Genomic DNA, 25,930 nt, shown 5'->3' on the forward strand with positions numbered 1-25,930 from the left:
CCAACCACAATTCAAAGCAGTGATTCTTCTTCTGTTTTCCCTACTTACTGTCCAGCTTTTCAATGCATATGAAGCAAATGAAAAATATGATATTGTATTAGTCAAGAAGTCAGTTAACAAGCACCTATCTGATTCTTGGGGTTCTTAGTCACAAATCAGGAGTTAAGTCTAATAGTTGTTCCTCTTTATACAGCCAGTCATAATTTGCCTGCTACTACTTTTTGAACTCTGCTTAATCCATTAATGAAGTTTGTGTCTTCCAAGCTCCAAGTGTTCCAGGTCAAGCAGATGGCTCTAAAATGATGCCATCTTATACAGCCCTACCTCCTAAGACCTACCTGTCAATCCATTTGTCATAGTTGTTGTTAAGTGCTATCAAGTCAACTGCGACTCAGTGACCTTAGGCACAATAACTGAATCCTGGTCTATTACCCTGTTATGCTAGTAACTGTGTCAATCCCTCTCTCATTCTGGGTCTTTCTTGCATTGTTCCTCCACTATTCCAAGCATGATGTTCTTCTCCAAGGACTGGATCTTCCTGGCCACATGCCCCAAGTATGTCAGACTGAGCTTCAAATTCCTTGCAACCAAGGAGCAACCTGGTTTCACTCTTCAGGGCAAAAATATTTGTTTCCTTGGTAGTCCATGGCATATTCAGTTCTCTTCTCCAGCATCACAACTCACAGACATTGACCTTTCCTCTGTCATCCTTATTCACTGTCCAGCTCTCTGAAGAATGGCAAATAATTGTGAAGGTTGTGGCCTGCATCAGGCATGTCTCATTCTCTAGACTGATGCGATTGTTTTTTTTTTTTAGCCCTCTGGAGAGGTCCCTGACAGCTGACTGCCCCAATGTCATTTGGCTTTTCATTTCCTGACTGCTACTGCCAAGAGTATTGACTGTGGAACCAAAGAAGCCGAAATTTTAACAATCTAAATCTATCTAAATCTCCATCTATCCTGGTGCTATCAATTGGCCTAGTGGTGAGAATCTTTGTTTTCTTGATGTTGAACTTCAATCTATGTTGAAGACTTCAGTCCTTGACCATTTGTGGCAAACATTTCAGCTTCTCCTCAGTTTGGACAAGTAAGGATATGTCATATACATAGCACAGGTTGTTGAAGAGTCTTCCTCCAAAGTTGATGCCACATTCCTCCTTATAAAGTCCAGCCTCCTGAATGATCTGTTCAGCTTATAGACTTAAAAAATTTGGAGACAGGTCACATTCAAGACACACTCATTTCTTGTATAGTAGCCAGAGCATTTAGGGATGCACAGAAGTAGGGCCATGGAGTGACTTGGAGGACCTGTAGGCAGGACAACATCTAATTCCAGCATTTAGTAACTGGAGTGTTCATCACCCAAAACCCTATAAGATTTCAGGGCTTGAATTCTACAAAAAAGAATGTTAGGATTAGAATCAGGATTGTTCATACATAAGCAATGGCAGTCCTCACTCCATGACCTCTTCTGAATTTAGTTTGAATTTCCAAAAGTTTCCTGTCAATGTACTGTTTCAGCCATTTTAAATAATCTTCAGCAAGATTTTACATGCATGTGATATTAATGATATCTTTTTTTGTAATTTCTACACTCTGTTGGATCACCTTTTCTGGAGGGAATGGGGAAAAAAATTATCTTTTCGTGAGTTTGCCAGGTAATTGTTTTTCAAATTCCTTGACATATATATCCTGGGCTGTATCTGTTTGTTTAAACTCTTTCATTGATATGTTAGCAATACTAAGGCTTCCCCCCTCCCCCAGTCAACATTAAGAATCATCAAAACATGGGCTGCTGTTGAATTGATTATGACTCGTGTTTTCTGACTAGATCTGTGCCCATAGTGATTTCAAAGGTTGATCTTTAATTTTTTTTTTTTTTAAGTGGATCACCACACCTTTCTCCTGAAATACCTGTAGTTGGAACTAAACTTCCAAACATTTGGTTATAAACTGAGGGTGTTAACTGCTGGCGCCACCTAGAGGATCATATAGTTTCTGATAAGTTTTAAAAGATTATATTTACTTGCATAATTCTTAGTTGAAGTTTACCAATTATTACACTGAAGGCATTTCAGAGTTTTTAATTTTCTTTGAACATTCTTGTTAGATGATGTTGAGTCAACTATAACTCTTAGCAAAGCTATAAAGAAGTTATTGAATCCTAGCCTTATTATGCACTAGCCTTAAAATATCGGCCATGCTCAAGTCTATTTTTGTAGTCACTGTGCCAATCCAGCTTGTTGAGGGGCTTCCTCTCTTTCAGTGACCCTCTTCTTTTTCAAGCATCATTTTTTTCCAAACACGTGTACATCCTGATAATATTTCCAAAATACATTAAACAGAGTTTCACCATTCTTGCTTCCAAGAAGCACCTTGATTACACTTTCTTCAGCACAGAAAATGGTGAATGGGCCACAAAGTATTTCTCAAACTAATTTGACAATGGAATCTTTTTTTTTAATTCCCAGAAGTGTTATTTTAATTAAAAAGAAAAAGAGCAAGCCTAATACAGACAGATTTATAAGGCTTAGAAAGACAGTCCAATTTTAAAAAATAGTGGTCCTTCAAAGCTATTATCTTAGCATTATAGTTAAATAGTAATATAAAAAATAGTGTATACTTTGGTCTTAAATAATTCCTTTTATATTAAAAGATATTGCTGTTGTTGTTATATACCTTGTTATGTACCATGGAGGTGGAACTAACTCATAGCTGACCCTCCAGGTGCAGTAAATTACATGTCAGGAGATTACTCATCCTTCTCCTGTGCAGCACCTGGTGGATTTGACTCACATGTCTTCGGGTTGATTGCACAAGTCCTTAACACTAAGCCATCAGAATTCCTTTTAAAGATACTACAGTAGTCAAATATTGTAAACAATCTTAATTTATTCTTAATTTTTGCAGGGAAATAGAACATAATTTCCAATGCTTAATAAAAGAAATGATTTTAAAACCTTTTTTTGCCCCTCAAGTGAGACAGTAGGTTGAAAAATCTGGTCTCACAGTTTGTTGAAAAAAAAAATGACCAAGAGTTTTGAAGAGATATTGCACTTGGGAGATGAGAGAAAAATTTCCTTTCTTTGGGAAATGGGTTGGATTATTATACAAGGCTTTGATTCTCTACTGAGGATATGCAAGAACTTTGATTCTCTCTGAAGGTAAATCAGAGCTAGTAGTTTGGTAAAGATGGGGCCCCGTCATTCAGGAGAGGATTTTAAACAATTCTGACAGTGAGAGGTCTTCTGGGGCCACTTCTAATTTTTGATCTCCAGGATTCCATCTACCTTTAAAGCCTCTTTGAATGGAGAAAATGAGTGTGGATGATAGGAATATTTTTTTAAGTGGATGAAATCTTAAAAGGAGATGATCATAGAATCATGCAATCAATTGATCTACCCTATAGTCATTAAATGAAATTTATACATTTATGTTTCTAAGCTTCCTGTGAAGCTACAACCTCTAACCTTCGAAAATGAGGTCCATTAAAATTGCTGTCTTAAAAAGCGCATTGCCTATTGTGGTAAAGATCACCTGAAACATTGTTCGCTTTCCAAAGTGTGAAGGTATTGCTGGGGAGTGGCTACCCAGTCAGACTATGTTTCCTAGGCCCCTTTAATCTAGGTAGAGTCAGGAATTTGGGTTTTGGACAAAGAAATATACAGAAGTGAGATGCCAATCTTCTAGGTTGTACCTTCTGCTGGTCCCAATATGCACTATGGTCTCCACATACACTTTCTTATTTATTTGTTACTTGATAACAGCTAGATTGATCCCAAAAGACAGTGGTACTTCCATAAACTTCAATACCAGCCAGACTCCCAGTCCCTAAATGGGTCACTAGGTAATAAGAAATAAGATTTTATTGCATTAAACATCTGAGATTTCAGTTAATCTATTACAGCAGCTCGAGCTATCTTCAGTGACACACTTAAAGGATTTTAACTTAATATATTTATATGTGACTTTATCTGAATTCTGCTTCAGATGTTTCGTTAAATCTGCCGGTAATTTTTCCTCCCTTTCTTTGTTACTTATTGGCAGAATCAAAGGAAATAAAGGACAGAACAGTACTGCTCTCTGCTGATCCATCAATAATCAAGAATTATCTACTCATTTAAAAATCAGCGGTGTATTTGCCTGAGTTTACAGTAGGCCAGTACAGTTAGGGTATTGCCTGGAAAACAAGTGAAGTGTATGTGATACCTGCTCTTGCAGAGCAGATGGTATAGTGATGAGGAAATAGAGGAGAGAGGAGGAAGGCAATACATGTCCAGACTACAGGATTAGCAAATCATTTCTGTAAAGTACAGGAAGTACATCTATTAGCTTTGTAGCCTGTATTTTTTTCTATTAGAACTACTCCATTCTGCCATTGTGAGGAAAAGCAGTAATGTTGCTGTTGTTAGCTGTTCTCAAGTCAGTTTTGACTCATGGTAATTGCATGCGTGAAGAGTGGAACCCACCGGGTAAGACTGCGACCTTTCTGAAGTATGTCATCAGGCTAATCCACTAAGGATTCTCAGAGTAGATTTAACTGCCAGCCTTCTGATTAGTTGTTGAGCTCTTAGTTGTTTATACGACCCAGAGACTCTTAAAATGATCATAGACATTACACAAACAAAAAGGGTGTCTATGTGTCCCAATAAAATTCCATTTATGAATAATGAAATGTGAATTTCATGTGTTTTTCACATTTCATGAAATAGTTTTATTATTTACCATTTAAAAGTGTCAAAGCCATTCTTAGTTTCTGTGGCAAACTAAAAAAATAAGTAGTGAGCTCAATTTGATCTGTGAGCTGTAGTCGGCTAATCCCTGATCTAGACCAATAAACCATCAAGCAAATATCAGAAGGGATGTGACGATGACTAAATCATGAAAGTCTCTATGGAGTAGTTTCATTTAAGCTAAGGCCTATGTGGCAGGGGACACCCACGACCTGAAGATACAGTCATTCTGAACACGAGGGAAGGAAAGAGCAAGTGCACATGAGGAGCGAGCAGCCTTGGTGTACTTAAGGAAGAGAAAGACGGCCTTGGAGCTACAGAGTAAGAGGATGACGAGGTGCTGTCTGAGAGGAGGTAAGGAGCTGCATTTTCTTTCTCCTGTAATGGGAAGCTTGTCAAAGTCCAAGTAGGGAAGCAATGCAATGTAATATGTTTGAAAACTATTGTCCTGGCTTTGATGGAAAAATACTGTGGAGAAAGGCGTCGGTATGAATGTATACAGCATGACTGTTGTCAAGTTAATCCTTCAGAATGAAGAACTCAATGGTTAATCATTATGACATCACTATTCAGTCAGTTTTGACCCATAGGACTCATGGTGAACCTGCAACTCTGAATGGGACGAGTCAGCCTCATCTTCTCTTGTGGGATGGATAGCAGGCTTGAACTGCCAACCATTCAGATAACAGCTCAGCACAACCTACTATGCCACCTGACCCCCTTTATTCACATAAACTAAAAGTAAAGAGAAAAACCTTGTTGTCATCAAATAGAATCCTACTCATAGCAACCGTTTGGACAAAGCCGCACTGTTCATAGCGTTTCTAAGGTTGTATTCCTTACGGAAGTAGATTGGCTCATCTTCCTCCCTCAGAGCTGCTGATGGGTTTGAAACACCAACATTTCAATTAGTTGGCAAATGCTTAACTATTGGGCCACCAGAGCTCCTTCAGTCAGGCAAAACTGAAATCTGAACTCACTACACTATCATGGGCTTGAATTTTAACTTATATGCTTTTGGTTTCTGTAAGTCTTTTTTCTATGAAATTGCTGTTCGTTTTCCACAGGGAAGTGGATGGGTTAGAACTGCTGATTTTTTGGTTAGCAGCATGTTTCCTGCTATCCCACCAGAGCTCTTTATGTTAGATGAAGCTCCACTTCACAGTGACCCTATGTCTGAGTATAATAGGATGAAACCCTTCCAAACGCAGTGTCCTCTTCACAATCTCTGCTGTGCTTCAGTGTCCCACAGTGAACTGGCATTTCCAGATAGACTTTCCCAAAGATTCCACTTTGGTAGAACCAGTGCCAATCATATATCCAAAGCAGTCAGTGAACACATATTTCAATGATATGTCAGACAAAATATATATACCTGGAAGATTTTTTGTCAAGTGAGTGGGCAGGATATAGGTTCAGAGACCAGGGCAGTTTTCCTGGCTCTCAAGAAAAAATAAACAACTTCTCTTTATTACACATCTAGGGTAAGGCCATGTAGTGTTCACTGAAACCAGCACAACTAGGTCACCCTTGAATCTGTGAAATTACTTTGCTAGGAGGCTGATTGAGTAAAGGACCCAAAGCCATAGATGTGAAGAAATTGATTTTTCTGAAAGTCAGATCCCTTGTAAACAAAGGAAGCTTAAACTCACATTCTAAGAAAAGATTTAGCCATTGGAAAGTAAGTTTGAAAGCAGCTTCAAGGACTGAAAAAATAAAGCATAGCCATTTGCTTGTGGATTTTAAGGTTTGTCTGTTATTTCTTTGTACTGATTTATTTATTCTACGGGTTTACACAGTCTGAAGCATCCAAACTCAAGGCTAACATATAATTCCTGTATTGTATCCTCAAGCAAACAGCAAACAAAGTATAACTAAACAATGGAAGTAGCAGTCCATGATGCTGTAGGTCCAGGGGGACAATACACCTTTTCTCACTTCATCTTGGCAGCAACAATGACCCTGCAATGTAAAGGACCATCATCCCTTCAAAAGTCTCCAGAGAGGTCAAATAGTGTGTGCCAGATCACATGCCAGTAAAGAGTAAAGCAGAGACTTATCCTGGTCTGTAGGCCTCTCACACTAGAACTTTTAGTCTCATATTGATATTTTTTAACACCGTGTAGATAACTATGAGTTGTACAGTTGTGGAAGAGACTTTTAACATGTGTATGTTCATGGGTCTTATCTCTGTTCTCCAAAAGTCCAATATGCAGAGACTACGACACTTCAGTTTTAACATGACTCTGAGACAATTCTTCTAACCACTGAAGGGGTTTGGTTTTGTTTAATTTTTTAATTGGTTTGCATACAATAATTTGTTTACATTGTGTTTCATTCTTGTACATTGGGGTTTACCTCCTCACTCCCCCTACCAAACTTTGTGACCCCATGATTCCCACATACACTCATCCTCATCCTCCCTACCCCTTCTCCTTCCCTAATTGGATATCCAAATACACCTTACTGGTTATCCTTCTGTTTTTACCATAATGGTCTTATGTAGAGAGGATGTTTAAAGTAACATTTTTGGCACTCTATGGGAAATCTCCTCTTGTGCAATTACTGCTTCTGAAAACCCACTAACGGGTCAGTATGGGTCAGTTCCGACTTGGTGGCATACAACAACATATTCATTTTGGGGAAATAAGATAGAGTTGGATTGCCCTAGCAAGTACTAACAAGTACTTCTAATACAATATTGAATAGAAGTGGTGACAGAGGGCATCCTTTTTTCTGGTCCCTGTTCACAAGGAAAGGCTTTTAGTTTTTCTCCACTGAGAATGGTATTGGCTCTTGGTTTTGCATATATACTTTTCACTTTGTTGAGGAAATTCCCTTTTATTCCAATTTTGCTGAGTGTCATTATCAGGAAGGTGTGTTGGATTTTGTCAAATGCCTTTTCAGCATCAATTGCTAAGATAGTATGGTTCTTGTTCTTTACTTTGTTAATGTAGCCACTGAAGTTTGACCAATCCTGTATCTTGCCACAATATCTCAGTTTCTGAGGAGAAATTCTTGATGAAGAACAAATTATGATGAGATGATGCACTGGCAATGGCATCTAGGCACGATTTAGGGTACACCTAAAGGGTTAGGACCTCTGCTTCTGAGAGGAGTTACTGGGAAAAGTCACTGCAAGAGTGACCAGCCAATGGGATGAAAGGTGCCTAATTCTCTCTCCACACAGGAAGCCAAAGTCCAGTCAGGCAGAGTTCAATGTGACAGCAGGGAATAAGGTTGCATCTGAGTTGTCAGAGCTGAGAAGAATTGTACAGTAAAACAAATAAATAAAAAAAAGTAAAATTCTCATCTATTTAAAAAATCCAGAAAGGCCAAAAGACATGCCAAAGGTCACATGACTGACTAGACAATGGCAGGGCTTGGGATAGAAGTCTCTTGGTTTCTACTCTTACTTGTTGCAACCTTACTTAGTTCCCAATATGACACTGAAAAATATTGAGAAGTATCATATGAACAAGAGCCAATAGTACGAAGTTGCACATTGATTGCTTGTGCCTTATTTTTTGCCTTCAGTGAATCAATGTTATACCAACTAACATGTTTCAACCAACAGATGTAGCCCTGGACCTGCTCGCCAATTTATGCCAGGAAATTTTGAGGAGAGCTACTTGGCCAACTGACTGGAAGAGACCCATATATGTTCCCTTTTCCAAGAAGAGTGATCCAACAGAATGTGGAAATTATTGATAAGTATCATTAAAATTACATGCAGTATGGCACGAGGGATATCATTCCTTATATCAGATGGATCCTGACTGAAAGCAGAGAATATCAGAAGAATGCTTATTTGTGTTTTGTTGACTCTACAAAAGCATCTGACTGTGTGGATCATAACAAATAATGGTTGGCATTGAAAAGTTTGGGAATCCCAGAACACTTAATTATGTTCATATGAAACCTAACCCTAGATCAAGAAGCTGTTGTCTGAACAGAGCAGGGGAATACTATATAGCTTAAAATCAGAAAGGTGTGCATTGAGGGTGTATCCTACTTCATATGAATGCTGGGCAAATAACTCGAGAAACTGGACTCTGAAAGAATGTGACATCAGGATTGTAGGAAAACTCATCAACAACCTGAGTTATGCAGATGGCACAACTGTGTTTGTTGAAGGTGAGAAGGACTTGAAATGCTTGATACAGAAGATCAAAGACAATAGACTTCAATATGGATTGCATCTCAACATCAAAAAGACAAAAATTCTCACCCCTGGACTGATAAGCAACATCATGATAGATGGAGAAAAGATTGAAATTGTCAATGATTTTATCTCAGATCTACAGTTAACATTCTTGATGCCAGTAACTGACAGATCAACAGATGTACTGCATTTATTGGGCAAGTCTGCTGTTAAGGACCTCTGCAAATAACTGAGGAGAAATGATGTCAGTTTGAAGACTAAGGTGTGTCTGATTCAGGCCATGGTCTTTTCAAGTGCTTGTCATGCATCTGAATAAAAATTACAAGAGAAAAACCCATGCTTTTGAGCTGTGATGTTGGAGAAGTGTAATACATATCCCGGGGAGTGCCAAAAGAACAGATACAGTGAGAACAAATATTTGAAAAAAGAGCAGCCAGAGTGCTCCTTGAAGGCAAAGATAATAAAGCATCATCTCACATACTTTGGGTATGCTGCCAGGTGACGCTATTCCTTGGAGAGGTGCGTAGAAAGATAGAGGGTCAGTAAAAAAGAGGAAGAAGTTTCAATGAGATGGATAAACACAGTGACTGCAGCAATGGTCTTAAGTGTGACAGAGATGATGAAGATGGCACAGGACAGAACATGCTTCAGATCTGTTGTTCATAGAGAGTCACTATGAGTCATCCTCAACTCCATGACACCCAACACCAATAATTAATGTAGAAAAAAAATAATCATTTTATTTTCAATCACACAAATAAAATTATCTATTTATTAAATATTAAATCAATTATTTATTTAGATTCTGACACTCATACCTCAAAATAGTCAAGTGTGTCAATTTATTCCACCAGGGAATGGTGATAATTTTTATCACCGTAGTCAGAAAGCCATGTTTTGCCCTGAGCTTCTGAGTCACTATCAAGTTTAGGTTAAATATTTTTCTATCTAGAAGCCTGCTTCAAAGCTTGCCACTACAGAGCTCTCTCTCTATGCTTTCATCAGCAAAAATGGGGTAACATCACACTTCACACACTTGGAAAGGAAGATGCCTTTGATGAAGACCTCTTATCTGGTGTTATCTCCAGGGGTGTCAAAATTCCTCAGTCCTGTTACTCTCCCCACCTCACTCAGCAAAAATGTCATTCTGACCCATTCAACTATGGCAGTAGCTGCAACAGAACCAACTGGGGAGTCAGGGCTCCACATATTAGTGACAGAGGTTAGATCTGAAGGCACGTGCCACACTGTCTCTGGGTGCTCAAGTGTCTCACTTCAGACCTGAGTCCCCACTTCGCCATAACTTCCCTGGAGAACGGAAGCAAAGGTGGCCCTTACCTTTCGGATGCCATCATGCTTCATTTCAATCACATGGAGGGTATAGTTGGTCCGTCGCCCTTTCTCATTAAACTGCACATTTCCTGTCAAGCCTTCAAACCGCACCTAGAAAACCCAAATGGTGGAACAATCAATGCAGAAAAGACAAACAAAACAAAAACAAGAACAAACCATGTTTATTTGCTTCGGCAGAAATCCATGCTCTGGTAATATTATGTGAGAGGAGGTCTTGGAATTGCATGAATGGTGAAACCTCATCCCTTGCCCATGGCAAACCAAATCACAAGTTGTGGGTAAGTTGAACCAGAGTCACATCAACTCTATGTGAGGCCAAGAAGAATTGAGCTCTGTAGGAGCTCTGGGCCGGGGGGTAGTGGTAAGAAATTGCACTGACAACCCAGAGATATATAGACTGAATTTAGCAGTCATTCTGTAGGAGAAAAATGGAAAACCTCCTCCTGTTCAATTTATTGCTCCTGAAAATCAGCTGCAGGATTAGCTATGAGCGTTTTCCAACTCAACAGTACGCAATAGCTACTTTTCAGATCACCAGGTATTTATTCCAAGGCATTTTTGTTCATATTATAGTCTTCTTTCCCACTGAAAAATTTTAAGATGTTTTAAAAAAATTTCATCCTTAAAATCTTTTTTACCTATACATTACTTTAAACAGTCATTAAAAATGGGTCAGCTTGAATGTCAATATGCACCCATACATAATAAAAAAAAATCTGACATACATTATAACCACTTCCACTCCTCGGAAACAAGCTTTGAAGGATGCGTGCAAAGGAAAAATACAGGTCTGCTGTCACTGGTAGGAAGATGCACTTATGATGTCTGCACTATATGATTCAACATAGTTTCTCAGTTGCTTTATGAAATCAGGCAATACCTGGGAACCTAAAGATGTGGAATTCAGGCTTGAATTTGACTTCACTCTGCTAGCCAAGTGACCTTGGGTGAAAAATTTCTCTAAACCACCTGCTTCTCAAATCTCTTACTTGTCTACCTTAAATTACAGGCAAAATGTGAAAGTATTGGAAAACTTGAAAGTACCTGAGATGACTCTTTCATGTTAACACCAGGTGCACAGAGTTTTAAAGAGGTCTCAATTGGTTAAAATTAAATTTATATTGGAGCCTCCAAGGTATACTCTGTGCAATTCTTCTCCTCAAATTGGTCAAACCAAAGTTTCAGGGTCTCATATTGTTAAACTTGCATTGAAGATCAAGAAGTCAATGTGGAGATCCAAACCTATAGAGAGAAGTTCTCTGCTCTGCAGATAGCCAGTAAAACTTTATTTGAACTCTCAAATTGAGGATGAATCTAACCAATCCCTATAGCTGACAAGTGGATTGTAACTCATACTGACCCTTTATTGATTTTCCAAGGCTGTAAATCTTTGTAGGAAGAGATTGCCCAGCGTTCTTTGATGGAGCAGCTGGTGGATTTGAACCACTGACCTTTCAGTTACCACCTGGATACACAATGCACAATGCGTTACTACACAATATTCCTGAAGAAGGACATCACGCTTGGAAAAGTAGAGGGTCAGCAAAAAAGAAAATTCTTCAACAAGATGGACTGACAGTGGCTGCAGCAAGAGGCTTGATGACAGAAAAGGTTGAGCGCAGGATCCGGCAGGGGGCTTTCCGCTGTACTACGAGTGATCACTGTGAGTTGGTGTTACTGGATGGCTAATGTTAACTGCATTCAATTCAGAGAAAGAAATTCCTTATCCAATGGTGACCATCAGGGCTCTGGTGGTGTAATAGTCAAACAATTAGTTTGCCCAGTTGTTGCTTAAAGATTACGATGTCAGAAACCCTATGGGGATTTCCATTCTTTCTTTTGGGAAAATAGCTTGACGGCAGTAGGTTTGGATTTTGGAATGGTATCGCCCATGATGTGTCCTCAGATCCCACTTGCCTAAGGCCAGAGAGGTGAGTCTCTACCTGTTACCAATACACATCTAGCCCTGGATCAAGCACTGTTTATTTTTCTCTCCCTTCAAACAACTTAAAAGGAAGGCTTGCAGCATTTTATCTTTTTCTGGCAGTAGCAAGCTCTATTGCCTTCAAAAGAAATAAGAATAGCTGGGATGTGTGTATTAGAAAGTGGAGAGTCTAAGAGAGTGTGTGAACATGTCCATATTTCTCTCTCCCCTTCTGTGTGTGCCTGTGTCTGCATGTGAGTGTGTGTGCCTATGTGTCTGTTCTGAGGCTGAACCTCTCACAATCTTCTGGTCTGAAGTCTCAATGGAGAGACCACGAGAGGCCCAGGGCACTGAGAAAATTATACACCAACCTCTTCATTTTCTCAGATGAAACCTGGAGGAATTCCTGGCTCTGGAAAGTCTGGGCTGTCTTATTTTTTAGAGTTGTGGAAGGAGGGGGAAGTGAAAATCTTGCTGTGAAAAATAAGAGAAAGGAACAACTCTAAGCCTGTTAGCAACTTCACTTTCTCTTTACTTGACCATCACTTGCCATCTTGCAACACATCTACCCACTCAGGTTCAGGGTGAACTGTTAGCCTGATAGGTACCAGGATAGGTGACTCATATGGGGAAAAAAATAGGATAAGGTGGAAGTGGAGAGGACTGGGTGGTAGATTGACTTACCCAAACCCAAAGATATGTCATTAATGAGCCAAACGAACATCTGCTATTTGGCCCTCATGCGTCACATTAATAATCAGTATGGCACATTAGTATAGAAAATGGCTGCATCTCTCTACAACTCACTTTCCTAATTTCTTTAAAAAGAATCATTAGAATGAATTACTGCATAGGTATGTTTCAAGGAGTAAACAAAATAATCTGTGTCCAGTGCTTAATCCATGCTGAATATCATGTAATTACCAGCTATTATTAGTATTGTTGTTATATGCCATCAAGTCATTTGCGAATCATAGCGACCCTATGTACAGGAGCTTTAAACGCTGTTCTATCCTGTGCCAACCTAACCATCTCAAATGCACTCATTCCCACTGCTCTAGTCACAGAATCGATCCATCTCATCGAGAGTCTTCCTCTCCTGCGCCGTCCCTCCACTCTCCCAAACATGATGTCCCTCTCCAAGGACCAGTCCCTCCTTGCAACATGCCCAAAGTATGTCAGACGAAACTTCAGAATCCTTGACTCCAAGGAACATTCTGGCTTCACCTTGTCCATGACAAACCTGTTTGTTCTCCAAGCAGTCCATGGTACATTCAATACTCTTCTCCAGCACCAAAGCTCAAAAGCATCAATTCTCTTTCTATCAACCCTATTCACTATCCAACTCTCTGATGCACAGCACGTAATTGCAAAGACTAGAGCCCGGATCGGGTGCACCTTAGTCTCCAGCCTAGCATCATTGCTCTTCAGTACTCGTGAGAGGTCTCTCACAGCTGACTTTCCCAATGCAATTCATCTCTTGATTTCCTGGCTGCTATTACCAAGAGTGCTGATTGTGTGATTGTGGAGCCAAGCAAACTAAAACTATCTCAATCTCTTCACCATCCATACTGATGCTGCCAAATGGCCCAGTGGTGAGAATCTTTGTTTTCTTGATGTTGAGCTTCAATCCATATAGGAGGCTGCAGTCCTTGACCTTCTGCAGCAAGCGCTTCAGGTCCCCCTCAGTTTCAGCAAGCAGGGTTGTGTCATCTGCATAACACAGGTTGTTGATGACTCTTCCACCAATCCTGATGCCACATTCCTCTTCGTACAGCCCTGTGTCTCAGATGACAGATTGAAAAGGTATGGAGACAGAATACATCCCTGACGGACTCCCTTCTTGATTTTGAACCATGTAGTGTCTCCTTGCTCCGTTCTGAGTTCTGTCTCTTGGTCCAAGTACAGGTTTCACATTAGCACAATCAAATGTTCTGGGATTCTCATTCTTCTCAGAGTCAGCCACAGCTTGTTGTGATCCACACAGTCAAAAACCTTTGCATAGTCAATGAAGCACAGATAGACATTCTTCTGGTATTCTCTGCTTTCTGCCTTGATCCATCTAACCTTAGCTATAAAATCCCTAGTACTGCAACCTCTTCTAAATCCAGCCTGCACATCTGGCAGTTTTCTGTTGACATATTGCTCCAAACGTTTTTGGATAATTTTCAGCAGAATCTTGCTTGCATGTGATATTAATGACATTGTTGGATCACCTTTCTTTGGAATGGGAACAAATATCGATCTTTTCCAGTCAGTGGGCCATTATTATTATTATTAGTAGTAGTATTAGTATTATATTATTAGTTTAATATTATTATAATAATATAATATTAGTATATTATTATACATAATAATTAATATATAATAAATTATATAGAATACTGTTAGTATTATATTATTATTAGTATTACTAGTAGTAATGATATTGTTACTGGAGTTCTAGTGGCAAGAAGCTGCATTTCAATCCTCGAAGGCACATGGTTTGAGGCCACCAGCTGCTCCATGGGAGAAGGATGGACAATCTCCTCCTGTACAATTAACTGCCTCTGAAAACCCGTTGCTTGATCAGCTATGGGTCGATCTGACTCTACAGAACACAACACAAACAACAACAACGATATTGCTACTACAATGACTATTTTGCAAATGTTTCATTTTTATGATGCACATTCATGCATGTTATCTCATCTCTAACCACAGAAGTCTCCTAAGACACACTGATTATGGTCTTTGTTTACTCAGGAGAAACTAACACTCTGGGGGCTAAGGTGATTCGCTCAGGACTTATAACTGAAAAATAAAAATGGCAGAACCTGCCCTCAAATCTGTTGTTGCATGCTGTCAAATCAGATCGACATCTAGCTAATCCTCCTGTGCGTTTTCAGGGACTGTAAATCACGTGGGAGGAGATTGCTCATCTTTCTCACACAGCTGGTGGATTCAAACCACTTGCCTCTGGATTGGAAGCCCAATCCCTTAACACAAGGCCACCAGAGCTCCTGTGGCCTCAAACCTAGAACTTCTCAATTAGTGGCCAGTGCTACTGTGCTACATTTTATTAGAATCATAGAAATGTGGAAAGCAGTGTGTTCTACATGCCTATGACTATATCTACTATGCTAGTCAGGATTTCCAACCACGTGCCGGTGGACCAATTACTGAATTGATTTCTGTCTTTGTTTCTTCCTCAAAGCACTTTAGTGAATTGTCTGTACTATGAATGTTCAGTGAACATCAGTATAAAACCCGCTAATATCGAGTCAATTCCTACTCACGGAGAACCCATGTATCAGATAGTGCTGTGGTCCATGGGGTTTTCAGAGATTAATTTTTCAGAAGTAGACCAGCAGCTTTTCCTTTGGAGTACCTCTTAGTGGCTGAATGTTCTATTGGCACCACCACTGGAGGACTACTCAATACACAGTGTGTATTATTTAGATGATGATGTTGAGGGTAGTGATTGCTATTACTTCTATGGTGTGTTGTTGTTTTTGTGTGCCGTCGAGTCGCTTTCGACTCATAGCGACCCTGTGTACAACAGCCCTAAACTCTGCTCTATCTTGTACCAATCTCATCGTCTCGGACACACCAACTCCCATTATCCCAGTGACCAAATCAATCCATCTCATTGAGGGTGTTCCCCTCCTGCGCTGTCCCTTCACTCTCCCAAGCATGATGTCCCTCTCCAAGGACTGGTCCCTCCTTGTAACATGTTGAAAGTATGTCAGATGAAATTTCAGAATCTTTGCCTCCAGGGAGAAGCCTGGTCTCACCCTTTCCAGGACAAACCTGTTTGTCCTCCTAGCAGTCCATGGTATAGTCCATACTCTTCTCCAGCACCACAGCTCAAAGGTATGGGTAAAACGGGTGGAAAAGAAAAATGTTTCAATCTGAAACTTTGTGTCTGGTAAGTTGTCTTAGAGCAGGAGACTCTTTCAGCAGAAAAAAGGGTCTTGCTTCTGTCACTTTTACATGACTTCTTCAGTTTCCAGTAAAGTTAATGGTCTCATCTCCAGAGTTCTAGTGACTCCAAGGCCCTTTCTACTTAAAAGGCATCTATGCAGACAACAGCTTATTTGCTGTTCATGGAAATTTAGCGAAAATCAAGGAAAAAGAATTTTTGTTGGTTTGCTTTATTTTTGCCCATTCTATAGAAAATGTATAAAAGAGTTCCAGTGCCAGTTGTAGTAGTAATAGTAGTATTTCAGAACTCTGGTACTTTAGTGATGAGAAGTTACACTGCCAGCTCGAAGATTTATTGTTCAGATCCACAAGCTGCTCCATGGGAGACTGGCATTCTCCTCCCCTGTGATTTACTGTCTCTGAAAACTCTCTAGAAGGTCAGCGATGAGTTGGTTTTGACTCAGCAGAACATACCATAGCAACATAGAGAAAATGATTAAAACTCAGATCTTAAGGCAGTGAGTCCAAAGGTTCATGCAAAATCCTTGAGAAGATGAAGATTCACTATTAGAGAAATGGGAATAGAGAAGCACTCCACAGTAACTGCAGACAAAGAACAATCAAGAGCACAGTTCAGCCCCAATTCACTTACTATAAAGTGTCTGAGTGCGAGAAAGGCATTTCTCAGAAACATCTGTACAGGACTTAAACCTGTGGTCTCTGTCCATCTGGGCTGAGCCTCTGTTACCTGCATCTCCCATCTTGGACTTAGGGAGACTAGGGGAATTGAGATTGATGGAGACCAGACTTTCTCCTGGATTCCTGCCTCCTAGAACTCTACCTGTGTTACAGGATCCCATCAACTCTCTGCACAAAAGATGGGGACTTTGACCTAGGGTTTCATGTAAGTGCTATTGGGGTGAACTCAATGTCTGCTGTGGATGGCATGTTAAAGCATAAACTGTCCTTCCTTCTTGGTGCTGGAAATGTTTATACTGCTTGAGCTGTCAACACTGACTTTTTACTGCCCTTCACCCAGCACCCCACTACCAGACACAAGCAAAATATCTCCAGGAAACAAATGAACCTGTCTGGGCCCAGGCCTTCCATGATTGCTGCTGCCTTTAGGTGGATTCTTTCCATCGGTCTCTCCACTGGGTGTCCACTTGGTATGAACAGGACCTAGCAGGACCACAGCTGAGTTATTTTAGCTAAAACGTAGCTCAGAACTTCATTCCATTTTTCCATTTCAACAACACAAGGAGTTAGCTCCAATTATTTCATACAGTTGCCTCAAAATTCTAAAAAGTTTATGAATTATGCCTTTTTAATTTTGAGCCTATTTATGTCCTTCTCCAAGGACATCATGCTTGAGAGGGTGGAGGGTCAGCACAGGAGAGGAAGACCCTGGATGAGGTGGATTGACACAGTGACTGTGGTAACGGGGACAAGTGTATTGGAAACTGTGAGGCTGGCTCAGTATAGGGCAGGATTCAGACTGTTCTTCATATGGTCACTATGAGCTATATTTTCTAGCATCTTCATTTATGATAGCAAGTGACTAGGAAGACTGAGAGTCACTGGGTGGTGCAAAGAGTTAAAGTAGTTAGCTGCTAACTGAAGGGTTGGAAATATGACTAAATCTCTCTCTCACTGCAGTTGAAACAGAACCAACTCATAGCCTTGGGTTTTGAGGTTGTAAATCACATAGCTGATTACATATCTTTCTCCCAAGAAGTTGCTGGTAGATTCGAACTCCCATAGAGGTGTAGTCTTTGTGGTAGCAGCACAATTCCCTGAGTCATTGTAAGGATCTCTGGTGGCATAATACACAAAGTTGTTGTTGTATGCTGTCGCGTCAGACCTGATGCATACCTGACCCAGCAGCAGATTTCCAGATAGTAAAGTGCATAGGAGGAAACTGCCCACACAGAGCAGCTGGTGAAACTGAACCACATACCTATGCATAACTAACACAATTCCTTACTACTAAACCACATGTATGAGACTGTTAACTGCAAGGCCAGCAGTAAAACTGCCAGCTACTTTGCAGGAAAAAAGATGGACAATCTCCCCTGGCAAGGACTTACAGGCTCAGATACCCAATGGAGGGTCACTATGAGTCAGAGTCAAATTGGTGGCAGTGGGTGGGGAACCCTCTTAGCAGAAAATTACTAGTTTATTTCCAAAAATAATTAGTTACTGGAAATCCCTGCCAACACCTTAATTTTGAACTTCAAGCCTCCAGAGCTTTGAGAATATATTTCTGTTGTTTTAAAAGTTACTTAGTTTTTTATACTTGTGAGTCTCAGGAAGCAAATGCAATCTTCATACACACCTTTCTTGCTATTGTTTCTTGTGAACATGTTTTGTCTTTGGAAGGATCTTGAGTCTCAGAAGGCATTCCTACCAAATACTCCATTCCAGACCCCATCTAGTGAAAGGCTGGGCATGCCTCCACTTGCATATGCCTGATTATGAGCTGACAGATTACACAAAGACCCAGAGAGGTGATCATTCTTGAGGGCAAGTTTTCTTAACCTGGGAGTCCACTCTGAACTGCTATCTGAAAGGTTGGAGGTTTGAGTTCACCCAGAGGCACCTCAGGAAAGAACCCTGGAAAACTAGCTCTTAAAAAAAAAATCATTTCTTGACATACATCGTGTACCATTAGTTTGAGTCAAGAAAAATGTTTAAAAGGTTTTTTCTCCAAGGAAAATGGCTTTTTTTTTTTTTTTTTAAATCTGGGATCCACACTCAGTAGAGTACATGGTTCCCTCAACTCTTGGCCAGGGAGAAATCTGTGCATGTACATGTGTGCATATCTCTAAGAGAAAGGAACACAAGCTTTTTAACTGTATCCTCAACGGGCCTATGACCCCCAACGCTAAGGACCCGACTTGGGGAGCTGGGTCTTCTCTGCCAGCAGAAGCTGACATATGGGCACCTAATATTGCCTCCTTCCTGGAGCTCCCACAGCTTCCAGGATACAGGCTCATTAATATTCTGAGCAGCTCCCAGGATGTCAGGCAGGGGGCGGCCAGCAGTCTGACTGTCTTCACTCGGCTGGGGGAGGGGAAATTGCAGGAGGAGGATCTGAGGCACCACAGATTATCCAGGACTCTGTGTGGCCCAGGCTCTAAGCTCATGGTGCGCCCTCCCTCTGCCAGCCTGGGCCTCACAGGCTGCACAGTACAGCAGTCAAGCACACAGAGAGAAGTGGAAGGTAGTGCTGGTTCGAGTCCCAGTTCCACCAAGTAGCTTTGTCATTTTGGGAAGTGTTTTGACTTTGCAAAGGCCACTTTCTCCACTTGCAAAGGACAGTTAATAAGACAATCTATTTCAGAGTGCTATACAGAGGATTTAATGTAAAGAATGTACCGTCATGTAAAGAATGTTCACGCCTAAAATGTTGAATCTCCAACTAAACAAAAACAAAAAATCCACTGATGTCGATTCAGACAGGAAATGCCAATCTTTCAATTAGCAGATATACACATAAAATGGTATGCTATTGGGCTCCTCAAAATATAACAGTTCTTGATATTATTGTTTCCATGTGCCATTGAGTTGTCATTATTTTTAGAATCTGGCCCCCACCCTAGTGTGCTGCCTCTCCAGGTAGACAGCTGGATTTCTAGGCATAATTCACAGACCTTCAGTTCCACAGGCTGAATCACATCCTATCTGAAGACCAAATGTCAGGACATTGAGGCCTGAGCCCTCAGTCTCACATCTGTAGGACTGGATGCCATTATATTTACCCAGCCCACTGTGAACAGTTGCTCCTTAGTGGCATAGCTATTTCAACAGCTGGACTAGAGGTGCATTGGCTGGGCAGTGAACGTGTGACAGTGTATGGAAGGCCCACCACACCAGATATCAGTGTTTACTAGCAGAGCCCCCTAGGGCTACAGGCCAGGCCTGGCGCCAAAAAAGAAGTTAGATAAGGTCTGGTTCAGCCACTGCTTCTAAGTAGGTACTTGTGGTCCTGGATGAGCCTTACCCCAGCCTATCTCTGACGCCTCACTTAGAAAATGAGGAAAATATGGGAACAAGTAATCTCTAAAGTCTTTTAAAGCAGAACATTCTAATGATTCTGGGTACTGTGTAGAGATATGAAAAGAAATCAGTCTGAACAGCTGATCTCAGGGCCAGAATATTCTGTTTTCCAGTCGATTCAGTTTCTTCTCCCGAGGTTCCCGCATGGGGTAAATAATTTGTGCTCAGCTAGTAACTGAAAGGTTGGCAGTTCAAACCCTCTTATTGAGGGAATATGCTCTCTGTAAAGAAAGTCCTGCAATTTGCTTCTGTGAAGATTTGAAGCAAGAAAATTCTATGGAGACTTCTGCTCCATAGCATTCAGGGTCACCTCAAATCAGAACCCACTTTAGGACCATGTTTGTTTCTTTAAAGCCTGAATAAGTTTTATGACTGCTCAATTTTGTCTTTTCTTATCTGCCTCAGTGCTTGGCTTCCGATTAGAGCACACAGTAAGTCCTCAGGAAGAAGACAGGCAGACACATGTCTTGACTTTAAGGCCAGAAAAAGTTGTTGAGTCAATTCTGATGTCTGGTGACCCCGCACCTGTCAGCAGAGTAGACTTGAGCATGTAGGGTTATCACGAGTAACTGTTTTTTAGAAGTAGATCACCTTAGGTCCTTAGTAGATCACCTTAGTAGATCAATCCTTAGGTCCCAAGGTGCCAAACAAGTTGTTAGGTTCTGTTGAGTTCACTATGACTCCTAACAACCTTAGGAACAATGGATCTGAACTTGGCTTATTTCAGACTATGTGCCATCCTCCTCATCTCTGCTATAATCGTCCCTATTGTTACAGTCACTGAGTCAATCCATCTTATTGAGGGTCTTGTTGAGGTGACACTGGATGGACTCAATCTTGAATCTTTGTGTTAGCCACTGTTCCACCCAGGGACTCCAGGCAAAATAAAAGGTGGTGACCTTCTACTGATGGTGTCAACTACCTCAATTCTGACCCCAATGTGGGCAGAAGCAGAATGAGTATTTATTAAAAGAAAGGCAGAAACTAGTTCACAAGTTGAGGGCGGTAGGGTAGACTTTGCATTTCTGCAGGCAGTTAGCATGTGAAAGTCTTCTCTGCAAACTCACATTTTCATGGATAAAGAAAGGGAAGTCTATAAGAAATATGAATAAGAATCTCAAGGTCATCCCAAGACTGAGAGGTCCAGCTGGATGTACTTCCCAGCTCTACATTGTTCAGAGCCTTTCCTACTTGCTACTTCCTGTTGTCTCCCAGCTTCAATCACCAGTGAACCAGAGCATCTTCCAGGGATGTCATTAGGATGGGAGCTGGGAGGTCGGGAAGCTGAGGGCAAGCCCTCGGACCTTCTGAAACCTGTCTCACATCACAAACACCATATGTCTCGACAGTGGAGTCTGGGTGAACATTTTAAGTAAGCTAGGGGCTGGCGCTGCACCTTTGGCAATCATTCTGGAAGCTGCCTAGTGAGACAGGGGTCAGCCCCGTGCCATCCACGAGGGCAGAAATGACTGTTAACAGGCTTCCTTTGCTTGTTCCTCTTGTAATCAACTGGGCTGAGGCTGAGCTTCATTCCAAAGGACATGACTATGTGTTCTACTCTACAGGCGCTTCATCAGGGCTGAGGAACAGCTGGTGAAGAACTCCTCTCTCTCCAGGTTGTGAAAATTGCTAGAGCTGTACACATGTGGTTAGAAAACAAGTGGGAATATTTGTACATTTTACTCTCCATTTCTCCCTCATTCAGAAATGTTCCTCTCTTCTCTGGAAGCCCAGATGTATACCTTCTGGTGAACGTAGTCTTGAGTGTAGAGCTGGTCTCACTCAGGTCACATTACTGCTGTTTGTGCATTGCAAGTGGGGAGGGCAGGCTTAGGCATGGAAGGGGGGCAGGTACCTGAGGGCCAGCTTCATAGAAAACGCTTGTCGCTGCTCTGCCTTACCCACTGTGCTAGATTTTATATTTCACACGTCTGTGATCAACACTGCCATCTCTCTCAGTCCTATTTGACTATTTAGCCTGTCTACGAGGAGTCATTATAGGTATCTGTAATATGATAATCACCTTGAGATATTTCCAGAGACCCACAGATAGGAGTTCAAGGGTGGTAAAAGCTGTGGACCACTGTCCAGAGTCTTCTAAACCAGGGATGTGTAACCTATGCATACCATCATGCCCTGTACAGTGGCTTAAGCAGTTGACTCTTATCTCCACGGTGAGCAGTTTGAACTCATCAGTTACTTCATGGGATGTGGCTGTCTGTGTCTATAAAGATTTACAGCTTGGGAAACTCTATTGTCTCCTACAGGATCACTGGGACTCAGAACCAATTTGGTAGCATTGGATTAAACTCCACTTTCTCACCCTGCTTCCATAGAGCTGGGCTTGTGTGCTGCCAAGTAAGAACCAATTGACAGCTGACCCTCCAGTGGGTTTCAGATACGGTAAATTGTGTAGGAGGAAGAGAAGCTGGTGGCTTTGAACCTTGTGCCTTTTGGATTGCAGCACAACTTCTTGTCACTAGGTCATCAGAGCTCCCTCAGCTTCCATAGTAGAGATCACAAATTGAATATTTCTAATCCCTGTGCTTTTATTTTCTATGTTCCCCATTGAATCTGGAGTAAGCCTCAGAATCTTTTATATAGGCAATCAACTGATCATTTTCCATCCTCGCTTTATAACTGTCCTTAAAGGCAAACAGAATAGATAGTATCAACGCTAAAGAGAAGGTAGAATTAGATTTTGCAGGCCCTGAATGGTGCAAATGGTCAATGAGCTCATGAAAATGTGGAGATTTCATGAAAATGTGGAGGTTTGAGTCTATCCAGAGGCGCCTTGAAAGAAAGGTCTGGCAATCTACTTCATGAAAAACCCTCTAGAGCATAGCTTTCATCTGACACACATGGGGCCGTCACAAACCAGAGCTAACATAGCAGCAAATAGTTGGATGGGAAGTATTGAGAACCACTTCCAGGGCCTCCACACAAAACATTCTCTCTTCTAGAATGTGCATAGAGAGTCAAGGTAACGATCAAATCCAAGAAAATGAGAGCATGAGGGAAGGCCTCCAGGAGACTGATAATATTATTCCATTTCATTCCTGTGCATTTCAAGTTTCTGCTCCAAACCTAGCAGATTGCCAGCTTCCCTGCTTCAGTGTAATGCCAAAGGAGAAAATAGTTTTTTATGGAATGACTATTTCATACTTCTTTTTTTTTTTTTTAAATTTCTACATGAGTTCAAATACACATCAAGAGGTACAAAGGCAGGAGAGTCTTTACAGAGTTCTGCCTCCATTGGATGTGAACTCTTTCATGATGCTCCTATGAGCTGGAGCCGCCTTTGCTAGTCTTACCTGCTGCAGAGCTCTCTGGATGTCGATGCCCTGGCCCCAGGGCACAGCTGGGTTAGCCAGACAGTCTCCAGCGTTCCCCCGGCGGGATATATCAATCCTCTGCCTCCTCAGACTCTGGAAAGCCTCTGCCATCACCTTCACTCCGTCGTAGGTGAGCGCAGAGGTGTACTGGGGGGAGGAATGAGACAGAGAGGTAACACAGCTGACAGGAGTAGAGGGTGGGAGCCTTGACAGAACCCAAAACACATGCAGCGGGGCAGGAGCAAGGGAGGGGAGCAGTGCTGAATCAAGAAATACCTGACTTTTCAAGGGATGGGAACCAGCTCCGAACTGTGAATTTCGCATTGCCAAATGATTTTTTTAAAAGAGTAGCTGGAATTTAATGTGCAATCCTGTGCTGCTTAAAATGTTGGTTCATTTGGAAAAGCAATACATAGACTAAATAAAAATCTCTGCAGGTCAGACACATGCCAAGAAGTACTAGTTTGGGTTTTTTTGTGTATGTGTTTGTTGTGTTGTTTTGGGTTTTTTTTCTATCTTATAATCACAATTAGAAGCTACTGTGACAATTTGTTTCCTCCACTGTGCCTGTGTCAGTAAAAGAACAACAAGAGTGAACTCTTAATTATTCCTTAACCAGGCTTATACATGCATAGGCTTACATCTCTCCAGATCTCCCTGTGTGCTTATTCCTGACAACTCCTATTTATTTATTTACTTGCTTAACAAAAAGAGGGCTAAGAGGTAGATGTGATAAAGCCAGGATAATAGTTCAGGACAGTTTTCTCTGGCTTGGGGTCTGTATCTGTTTCCTTCATTAATTTGTCCCTGAGACCCAGCTTGTCTGGCATATTGTTAAGCTTACAGTAAAGATTTGTAGAATGAATATACAAAAGTCTTTCTAATTTGTATCTTATATCTTCTATCTGAAAAAAAATGGTATTGCATATGGTTATTTTTGTAAGCTGCTCCATTTTTTGCGTAATGAGTTAAAGGTATTAATATACTGAACTTGAATATGATGTGGGTTTGCAAGGATATAGGCAAGGATTGGGAAGCATTTCATTCTATTGTAATTAAGGTCACCATGAGTTGAAGTACATCTGCTGGCAAAGAACAGAATTCAGCATTCATATACTAATGAAATAGCATCTATGTGTTGTCATGGAGAGATCTGACTGCCTAGTGGTTAAGGAGTCATGCTGCCAACCCAGACATGGATGGTTTGAATCGATTGGCTCTCCTTGAGAGAAAGATGGACCATCCTATCCTCCTCCAATGTAATTGATAGCCTTTGAAAGCCTACTGGAGGGTCAGCTATGAGGCAGTTCCAACTTGACAGCAATGAGCTGTTGGTGTAACATATATTCAAAAGAAATCCTGGTTATGCAATGGTTAAACACTTTGCTTCTAAGTAAGAGTAATTGGCTTGAATCCACCATATGCTCTGTGGAAACAAAGACCTGACAATCAGTCACAGCTTATGAAACCCTATAAAGGAGTCCTACTCTGTTCTTACAGGTTGGAATCAACTTATATTACACCACAACAACATGTGTTTTTCCATTGTTTTAGAGCGTATTTGTGATTTTGTTTGCTTAAATATAAATTGAAGCAATTGAAATTCCTAGTGTAATATGTCTTCGTTCTTGGGAGTGCTAAATCAGCTTGTACAACAGTGGGATGAGAAGCATCTCCGCTAAACAACTTGACATTCTCAAGTAAGTGACTGATTCACAGGAAAAAGTCTGCCAAGGATTCATCGTTTTGCCCCAGATAAACTTGGCCTCAGAATCCTTCTCAACATTGTGTTTTACACAGCCACTGCCAAGCAAATGAATTCAACAAGGGGAAGGAAACTTACTTGCTCTCCCTATCCGAAGCTATTCTTACAGAGCAAACAAAATAGATTTTGGTTGCAGGATTTAGAGTTGCCTCGGTGAGACATGAAAAGATGAGTTCTGGTTGGTATTACTTATGATTACTTATTATGATTTTTAAATGGGCACATGGCTCAAGAGAATGAGGGATGCCACATTGCTCAATATAAGCAGTCTCCGTCTACAAAGGCATAAATACAAATGGAATCCTTCCACAGCTGGGGCAACATGGTAGCCCTGACCAGAAGAGAGACACCATTTTTTTCCCTCCCTTTATTGTCTTCTAAGGCAAGTTTCTAAGATATGGACAATGGCGTGTGATTGGAAAATCTAAGTGTAATTTCTGGAAAGACTTTTCTAACGAATAGTTATGTTTCTCATTTCTTTTTTCTCCTTTCTTCTGGTTAGAATTCTGGGGCAATGGCTTGATGTTATAGAGGTCTTGACTTGCTGACTTATGAGTTTTGTTTACATGTTGTTGTTGTTATGTGCCGTCGAGTCGTTTGTGACTCATAGCGACCCTATGTACAACAGCCCTAAACCCTGCTCTATCCTGTGCCAATCTCATTGCCTCTGACACACCCATCCTGATT

The 25,930-nt window shown here is 41.0% G+C and overlaps 1 protein-coding gene across 5 annotated transcripts in view; it reads right to left on the reverse strand.

Annotated features, from left to right (window-relative positions):
* The window catches only part of GRIA1 (glutamate receptor, ionotropic, AMPA 1), a 548,752-nt gene that overhangs the window by 164,638 nt on the left and 358,184 nt on the right, over positions 1-25,930 (reverse strand). For all 5 annotated transcript variants that reach the window (XM_006894738.1, XM_006894741.1, XM_006894739.1 and 2 more), the window contains 2 exons: positions 23,458-23,625; positions 10,237-10,341 (listed from right to left, as the gene is read on the reverse strand). In XM_006894738.1, the coding sequence (XP_006894800.1) occupies positions 10,237-10,341; positions 23,458-23,625 (273 nt within the window). The remainder of the gene's footprint in view (positions 1-10,236; positions 10,342-23,457; positions 23,626-25,930) is intronic.

Source organism: Elephantulus edwardii, unplaced genomic scaffold, assembly GCF_000299155.1.
Source record: "Elephantulus edwardii isolate Elephantulus edwardi_28Jun2011 unplaced genomic scaffold, EleEdw1.0 scaffold00149, whole genome shotgun sequence".
NCBI classification, from domain to species: Eukaryota; Metazoa; Chordata; class Mammalia; order Macroscelidea; family Macroscelididae; genus Elephantulus; species Elephantulus edwardii.